Raw genomic sequence first — 9,245 nt, 5'->3', positions numbered from 1 at the left:
CCTTGGTGAAATTTGCAATGGGCATTGGGGTCATAGCTAGCGGTTCTGTTCTCAGGCCTAGGCTCTAGAAACGGTCCAATAGCATGATTAATCCTTGATTGTGCAGGCGATCAAAAGCAGTATCATAGCTCATTCCCAAAGGTGTGTAAAACCTCCTTTTTCTCTATAATCTCTGAGTGGGAGCATTAAGAGTCAACACATCATTGAGGTTAATGTTGTTGGTAGCATTGTTGGGCTTGGAAGACAAAGAAGAAGGACGATCGTTCTTCTTGTTTTTCCAAGTGTTGTTGTTGTTGTTATTGTTGCTACCAGCAGTCTTCATCAACTCGTCCTCAATATTGATACCAATATCGTATACAGCTTCAAAAGTGTTCGAAGGCGGAAACTTCAAATACTGCTTGTACTTATTTGTTAAATTCGAAATAAAGAGGCAAACCATCTCCTTTTCCTTGGGAGGATCCACCAAGAGTGCATCTGTTTCTATCCACCTGTTCAGATATGTAGTGAAGCCTTCATTCTCCTTCTGTTTGAGAATGGAGAGTTCACGTTCAGAAGTCTTGGCTTGGATGTTACATTTGTAACGACTCATGAAGCTTTCAGTAACATCCTCCCAAGTCGCAGTATGCTTGGAATCCAAACAAGAAAACCACTGTTGACAAGCGTGCTCCAAGGAAAGAGGGAACATAGTAGGGAAGGGTGCTACATCTAATCCTTTGAGAGCCATAGTTGTAGAAAAGACTTCAAGTGAAACATAGGGTTATCAGTAGGCTTGAATTTTGGGATGTCAGTAGTAGAAAACTTCTCAGGAAACTTGTCCTTGACATTTAGAGAAGTGGCAGATTGCTCCACACAGGTGAAGTCCTCAGAAATCTTACTCGTTCTTTGATCTTGTCCATTGCAGCCACAGTGACATTAGTCTGTTCCATGCTGGATACTTTAGTAGTGAGTGTTTGCACCATAACAGCGAGTGCTTCAATGGTCTTGTTGAGGTTCTCGACGTCTTCCTTAGTGACCATTGGAATGAGCTCAAAATGAACTGGAGACGAAGGTGGATTCTGTGAAGATGATTGTTGAGGTTTCCTTGTACGCCTCTTAGGTTTAAGAGGTTGTTGAGGTAATGATTCGAACCGTAACAATCTACCTCTGCTTCTTGACCAGGCGCTGTGATGTTAAAAACAAACGCACCTTTAATGACTAGACTTAACCTTGACCCATCCAAAAAAGAAAAAAAGGCAAGAAATTTTTCAAAAATTTTTTTTATAGAAAATAAAAGTAAAAGTATGTACGGGAGGATACCATCCGACTTACTCCCTAAAAAAACGAAATGAAACTCAAGACCCTCCTAATGTACGGTCATGAACAAAATGGTGCACGACTCAAATGTGTGTAAACTCGACATAACTTGTGAGTGTTTGAGGTTATGGACGCGTGTTATAACCGTACAGCTAGACATGGCACTAGACCGGACATACGAACCACATAAGTACGCACAAAAACCAAAAAAGGACTGACAGAGCACTTTTCCCGGGCACCGTGTCACGGTGCTAACTGTCGTGACACAGTGCTGCATACCGTCAGACGGTACAAAGCGTCATGTCACGGCATTGTACACTGTGGTGCGGTATATCTACCGTGACACGGTGCATAGTTCCAGGTCAAGTTTTGTGATTTCTCCAGATTTTATTCGATTTAATTCCGTATTAAATTATATGTGGAATAAAAACCCTCGGTCATAGGTTAGTCCAAAAACAAAATGAACAAAAGCATGTGGGGTTAGCACCAAATAAACCACGTAGAACTTAGTCACGATGATACGAAAAAAAAGTTCGCAACCTATGGTCAAGATCTATGTTCAACTATGGTCAAGTTTTTTGGAGTTAATAGTTATCATGGTTAAGAGTTTGGATGCGTTGGCAAGGTAGCCTCCCTTGAGGGTGTATGCCAACGGGCGGCTTCGCGAGTTCGTGACGAAATTGATCTCGACTCCATGGTTTGGGTGGATTCAATAACTTGGATGAACCCTTATTGCCACGAGCGTTTGTAGGTTGATAGAGCTTAAATCCCCCAGGGATAAGACGTATGTAGAACACACACGTTTTTTCAGAAAAATCGAAGGAAGCTGACTATGAGAAGAGAAATAAAGCCACGGAAAGATTTCAGGACTGCCGCGACACGGTAGAATATACCGTGTCACGGTGCTAAACACCGTGTGACAGTGCCCTGGGCCGTGACACGGAAAGCTCTTCCGTGGTGCGGCAGTCAGGAAATCTTACTGGTGCCCCTGTTTTCTTCATTCACGACCAGGTTATCTAATTTTTCCTATGGGACAGACCTGAATACTTTTCAAGAATTTTTCAAGTCTCATCCACTCATCATAATTAAATACCGATCACTCAAATCAATAAATAACCAAGAATCCTCCCCAGTGATTTATAGAATGTGATTTCTAAGGACGGAATTGCAGTGGACCCAAGCAAGATTCGAGCTGTAAGTGATTGACAACCCCAAAGATTGTGTTGGATGTGAGGAGTTTCTTAGGTTTAGCAGGCTATTATAGAAGGTTTGTGAAATATTTTTCTAGGATTACGAAGCCCATAACAAGTTTAATGAAAAAGGAGCATAAGTTCTTATGGACTCCAAAATGTGAGGAGGCCTTTAAGATCCTGAAAGAAAGGTTAACCACAGCACCTATACTGGCTTTTCCAGATGGAAGTGACTTATATGAGGTGTATAGTGATGCATCAAGGTTTGGACTGGGATGTGTTTTGATGCAAAGTCAAAGGGTGATTGCGTATTCTTCGAGGCAATTCAAGGCCCATGAAGGGAATTATCCAACCCATGATTTGGAGTTAGCTGCAATAGTGTTTTCCTTGAAGATTTGGAGGCATTACTTGTATGGGGTGACTTGTAGAATTTTCACGGATCATAAGAGTTTAAAGTACATTTTCACCCAAAAGCATTTGAATGGGAGGCAAAGAAGATGGTTGGAGTATATGAGTGACTATACATTGGATATTCAGTATCATGAAGGAAAGGATAATGTGGTGGCAGATGATTTAAGCAGGAAGTCAAAACGTTCGATGAATGTGATGGTAGTGCCAGATCGGTTGTGTGTTAAATTTCAGAAGTTGAACTTGGAAGTAATGGAGCATGGTGAAGTGACTATGATGTTGAATGCCTTGGTGATTCAACCATCCATTTATGATGAGATAAGGGAAAGTCAATTGGAGGATGAAAAGTTAAAGACAATCAAAAAGAAAATTAATGAAGGGCAAGTGTTGGATTTCACTATTGGTGATGAGGGGAGTATTCGTTTTAAGGGAAGATGGTGTGTACCTGTAGGCGTCGTTTCAAGTGCGCCTATGTTAAGCATGTGTGAATATGTTTCGCACTCATAGGAAGTGGGAATTGACATATACGATTAGGGACAAAGAAAGTAGGGAGCCGCCAACAAGTTTTTAAGGAACTTGTAAACCGTTCATGGATCATAAAAGGCAACCACGATAAGGGACAATGAAAGACAACAACTATTGTCCCGTGAAGGTTACACCCCATTCATAATACATGAGATTACTAACTCCATATGGTTCGGAACCATGCAAGGAGGATCGGGGATGATGGTACGAAGTGAGTCATAGAGTCACATTCGCCCGTATTGGCCTCTACTCGATTCTTATAGTGAAAAGTGATACCTGCGATCTCAAAGGCATGCAAAAAAATATTCAATTCGCTCCAAACTATTATTATGCTAAATTGGTTGAATATTAATGCTGTTAATTCTAAAATATTGTGATCACTTGATTAAACAACAAGATTAAAAAGGAACCTAAACCGGTCGTCCGAATTATCTTATTAGCCGTGTAGGGAATATTTACCCCAAAATTGAGCCCCACTGTGATCATACACTTAAGCACGGTGGCGTCCAAAGGGAAGGAAGCTAGAGTAAAAGAGTCTCCAACAAGTTTTAAGCACTTGTAAACCGTTCAAAGGGTGAAGGTTACACCCCTTAATGCTCCATGAGATCGTCAACTCCAATAGGTCTGGAACCAAGACTGGTGTTCGGGGATGAAGATACAAATCCAACCTAAAAGAGATTGAACCTGCACTAAATAGGCCTCTACTTTATTCTTCTCGTATTCATGTGCGCTTTCTGACTAACATGCAATCATTAGGTTTACCCTAAACCTGTTTAATCTATGTTGGTTGAATTTAATGCACAAACAAAACTATTATTGGCGATCACTTGAATTATAATCATATTAACCCTAAACAAGATTATTAATTATCTTATTAAGCGTGATTACAAGTACAAATTCCCTTTAATCCTGCAAGAGAGGACGTGATCAAGCAACAACAAATAAATATCATCATAATAATAATATTCTCAATCTCAAAGCATAATAATATTAACAAGATCCTAGGAATGATACTAACAAGATTAATAACAAACCCTAGCATGTCACTAAGCAATAAAGATCAAAGCTTTAGCCCTAGCATGATATTAACATGATATTAGGAAAGAAATAGGAAGCATCATAAACATGATATTAGAAATTTAGTTATTACCCTTAACATGATACTAGGAAGAAATATAACATCCTAACATGATTTCAATATCAAAAGAAGAACACTTAAAGTACTTACTTCGATGCCTCGTATCTCTTTCTAATAACAAAATACACGTGTTAGTAACTTCAAGAAAAATAATAAATCAAACAATCAAATTAAATAATTGAAATAGAGATTTGGGACTAAACCCTCAGAAATATCAAACCTTTCACGTCTAGGGAGAAGGCAACTTCGAACTTGGCTAGGTGTGTCAAGTGCTAATGTATGAGGAATTTTGTGAGAGGGAAGGTTTAGAAAAAGAATAGAGAGAGAAAGCTTCTAGCTTTTAGAGAGAGAAAGAGAGAGATGATGATTTTTGATTTTAGATTTTAGATGATTGAAAAAAGGGGAGATATGACCTCTATTAATAGGAAAAAAGAGAGTCGAAGAATAAGAAAAGAATCCGAATTCGAATCGAAATAAAACTCGTCGGTCAGCAGTTTTTGCGAATATTGTTTTTATCATATCTTTTGATCCAAAATTCCAAATAAGTCATATAATATTTCATTGGAAAGATCTTGAAGTCTAATTTTCATCCTAATTGAAATCAAATTAAAATATTATGTAGATAAAAAGATATGGCCGAAATAGTGGGACGGTGTCAGTTTTGGATAGAGTTTCGTATTCCTTTCATATCTTTTTCGTTATAGCTCGGAATTAATATTATAATATATCATTGGAAAGATAATTTCAAGACCTATCCAATCATATAATATTTAGATAAAAATTATGAGGCACGAAAATAATATCTGACTGTCTTTGAACATCATTAAATTCGAATAGAATTAGGACTTTAAAAAAGGAAAGTTTTTAAAAAAGGAAAGTTTTATTTAATTTCAAACTCTTTGATTTTATCTTTTAAAAAAGGATAATTAAGATCTTGTAGAAACTTATGGAAGTTTATAATTAAATCCTAATTAGTTTGGGAGTAGGATTAAACCCTTGGACCCTCCACATGATCATTGGGTCGTAGGTAAAATCCGGTTTGGGCCCAGTTGAGTATTTTGGCCATAACTTCCTCATTATTCATTGGAATTGGGCTTATAATATATCGTTGGAAAGGTCTTTTCAAGCCCCATTCAACAACATCATTATTGGACCCTTATCATAGACCAAACTAAACTGGACTGGATGTTTTTGTAAATAGAGTAAGAAAAGAAATATTTTTGAAAACAGAAAGAGAGATATTTTAATAAAAACAACCACATCACTTGACTTTCCACACTTTCACCTCGTTCGATAATCAAATGATGTGAAAGGTATTCATCACTGGGTTTGGTTTTAGGGAGACACATTTGGGTGTCTACAAGCCGTGATTTTCAATTAAATATCTCCTTTAAACATGCAATATGGTGATCCATAAATATAATAAAATTAACATTAATATTGGAAGCAATTCAACAATAATCCAACAATTAATATATGACAAATATAATAAATATTGTTAGAAAAATAATAGATATAAAAGGAACATGATTCCTTACTTTGATTTTGTTTGCTTGCAACTACAAAATAATAAACGCGTTAGTAACTTCAAGGAAATCAATAAAACAATAATTAAAATTAAATTAAATAAAGTTGGTTTAGGGCCAAACCCCCAATCAGTTCTACCTTTCACGCCTTAATTAAAGGATGGAACCTCGGGTAAATTACGGACTCCTTGGAGTGCTTAGGGGAAGTATTGTGGAAGAATAAGGTAGGCTAGTGTTTAGGCTAGAGCATAGAAGAGAGAATAGAGAATTATTTAATGCCCCGAACTGTAGAAATGAGGGTCGTATTTATAGGGGAAATGATTAAAGGGAACACACGGAACCCTAACAAGATAAAACCCTAATTTTGGGGCACCGTGACACGGCAGTGTCTGCTGCCACAGCAATGACTGCCATGACACGGTATAATGTACCGTGACGCGGGACACTATTTTCCCTAAAACATGTTCAGATTGATAAATCGCGTGTAGGTATACGCGGAGAAAACACGAAAAAATCCCGTGACACGCCAGAAAATGCCGCGACGCGGCAATTTCCACCTTGGCGCGGCACGTGGCACCGTGACACGGTGTACATTTTTTCCATATTTGAGTCCAAATTCATTTTTAACCTAATTACGCTTAGCATTTTCAAGTGTTGTTTCACAATTTCGGGCTATTTAGGTTTATTATTCATTAATTAGGCGAAATTAATAAATCATATGAAATGAATTAAAAAGGTTCGGGCTAAAATACAAATTGGACTATGCTTTGACTAAACATTAGGACTGATCCGTTGACTATTTTGTGAATTGAGTTTGATCGAACATGGACTTTAAGCACTCTCGGGATTAAATACTCAACCCGGCCAATGATGGCGGTGAAAGGTTGTTCATCATCGGGTTTGGTTTCAGGGAGACATTTTTAGGTGTCTACAGTATCGCAGAGTCGTGGAGATTTGAAGCAGAGGTTGATGGAAGAGGCCCATAACTCTCCTTATTCAATGCATCCTGGAGGGGATAAGTTGTATAAGGACATGAAGAAGACTTTTTGGTGGCCCAATATGAAGAGACAAGTTCTGAATTTGTGGCTAAGTGTTTATCATGTCAGAAACTGAAGATTGAGCATCGCAGGCCTCAAGGAAAGGTTCAATCCTTGGAGGTGCCCAGATGGAAATGGGATTTAATTTCTATGGATTTATTGGGAGCCTTGCCAAAGATCAAGGCAGGGAATGACACTATTTGGGTAATAGTGGACAGGTTGACGAGGTCAGCCGCGTTTATACCCATGAGAAGTACTTGGACTATGGATTAGTTAGGGAGAGCTTATGTGCAGTTTGTGGTGAAGTACCATGGGGTACCCTCAGACATCATTTCGGATAGAGATTCAAGATTTTTGTCTAACTTTTGGAAGAGTTTGCAAAAGGCGATGGGAACAAAGTTGTTAATGAGTACAGCGTTTCATCCTGCGACAGATGGTCAGAGGGAAAGAACGATTCAGACATTAGAGGATATGTTGAGAGCTTGTGTGATGGAGTATCAAGGGTCTTAGGAAGACCACTTGGATTTTATAGAGTTCTCTTAACAACAGTTACCATGCAAGCATTGGAATGGCGCCATTTGAAGTGTTGTATGGTCGGAAGTGTAGAAGCCCAGTTTATTGGAGTGATATAAGTGAGACTATGGTACTTGGGCCAGAGATGATTGAGGATATGGTGAAGCAGGTCAAGTTGATCCAAGAAAATATTAAAGCAGCCCAAGATCGACAGAAAAGCTATGCTGATTTAAAAAGGAGGGAGGAAGAATATGAAGGAAGGTTTTGTTGAAGATTTCACCCATGAAGGGTGTGATGAGGTTTGGAATGAAGGGAAAGTTGAGCCCAAAGTATATAGGGCCTTATGAGATCATCTAGAAAGTGGGAAAAGTGGCATATAAGTTGGACTTGCCAAATGAGCTAGAAATGGTTCACAATGTGTTCCATGTGAGCCAAATTCGAAAGTATATTCCTGATGTGACACATGTGTTGCAACCAGAAACCATTGAGATGGATGTGAATTTGACTTATGAGGAAAGACCGGTAAAGATTCTGGATTCTAAAGTGAGGAGCACAAGGAACAAGGATGTGAGTATCGTGAAAGTGTTGTGGTCGAATCAGAAAACTGAGGAGGCTACATGGGAAGTTAAGGCTGATATGAGGAAATGTTACCCAGAGATGTTTGTCTAAGGTTAGTGGTCGAGTTACGGGGGCGTAACTCCTTTTATGGGGGGTAGAGGGCGATAGAGTTTCGCGTGTTTGCTTTTCGAGTCATTTTTGAGTGATTTCGAGTCTTTCTTGACTTTTCGAGTCATAAGTAGCACAGCCCACCTTAGAATTTTCTGGGCATCCAAATGCCCCAAATAGTTTCTCAACTCCCTTAACCAATTTTTTCAGTATGATAGGGTCAGGCTCTCCCTAATAGGTTGGTGATTTGCTTTGGGCCACCTTCTTGAAAAGCTCTCCTTGAGAATCCCCATTGTTAGTCGAGTTCCTTGCCAACTGTTGGGCAACAGCTGCCAATTGCCTTACAACTTCACTCAATTCTTCTCCATCGTTATTGTTACCACTTCCCCCTGCCATCTTTCTTCTCCTCAATTAAGAACAAGGGTCTATATTAAATATGGTCTTGGTTAGCTCTCAAGGTATACACTCATCTATTAATTAACACCCTTGAAACTTTCGCAATAAATTTGAAGCTAACAAATTAGGATAGGAAAAGCTAAAATTCCCTAAATTTGTAGCTTTATCAATCAATTATTGATTGCTAACCAGCTATACATTTAATAAAGCATCACATAGATAAATAAAAATAATTCCCATAAATTCTTATAGCTTAGAAATAATTTATTAGAATGCTTTTGATTGAGGATTGGCTCATTGGAATGGTGACATGAAAGGAACAATTTTGGGAAGTGAAATGAATTAATTGTCAATAAAATAAATTAATTGACAAGGAAATAAATAGAATTTTATTAATAATAAAGGAAATGAATAGAATAACTGAAATAAAATGAGTTCTAAAAACTTATGCATTACATAAGCTCACTGACTCACTATGGTTATGCCACTTATTACTTTACTAAAACTAAAAGAAATGATAAACGGAAATGAAACTAAGAATCCTTAATGAAAA

The 9,245-nt window shown here is 38.1% G+C and overlaps 2 protein-coding genes across 2 annotated transcripts; both read left to right on the top strand.

Moving 5' to 3' along the window:
- The first annotated feature begins 2,606 nt into the window (after positions 1-2,606).
- Positions 2,607-7,627, top strand: LOC145575431 (uncharacterized). Its single transcript, XM_081633303.1, has 4 exons — positions 2,607-2,783; positions 3,021-3,182; positions 7,187-7,321; positions 7,412-7,627. The coding sequence occupies exons 1-4, from the start codon at positions 2,607-2,609 to the stop codon at positions 7,625-7,627; spliced, it is 690 nt and encodes a 229-aa protein (XP_081489429.1).
- A 58-nt stretch (positions 7,628-7,685) lies between these two features.
- LOC145575430 (uncharacterized) lies at positions 7,686-8,299 on the top strand. Its single transcript, XM_081633302.1, has 2 exons — positions 7,686-7,891; positions 8,149-8,299. Exons 1-2 carry the CDS (start codon positions 7,686-7,688, stop codon positions 8,297-8,299), a joined length of 357 nt encoding a protein of 118 aa, XP_081489428.1.
- The last annotated feature ends 946 nt before the right edge of the window (positions 8,300-9,245 follow it).

This window comes from Chenopodium album, chromosome 13 (assembly GCF_948465745.1).
Source record: "Chenopodium album chromosome 13, dcCheAlbu1.1, whole genome shotgun sequence".
Taxonomy (NCBI): Eukaryota; Viridiplantae; Streptophyta; class Magnoliopsida; order Caryophyllales; family Amaranthaceae; genus Chenopodium; species Chenopodium album.
This window is presented reverse-complemented; position numbering and strand designations above follow the sequence as displayed.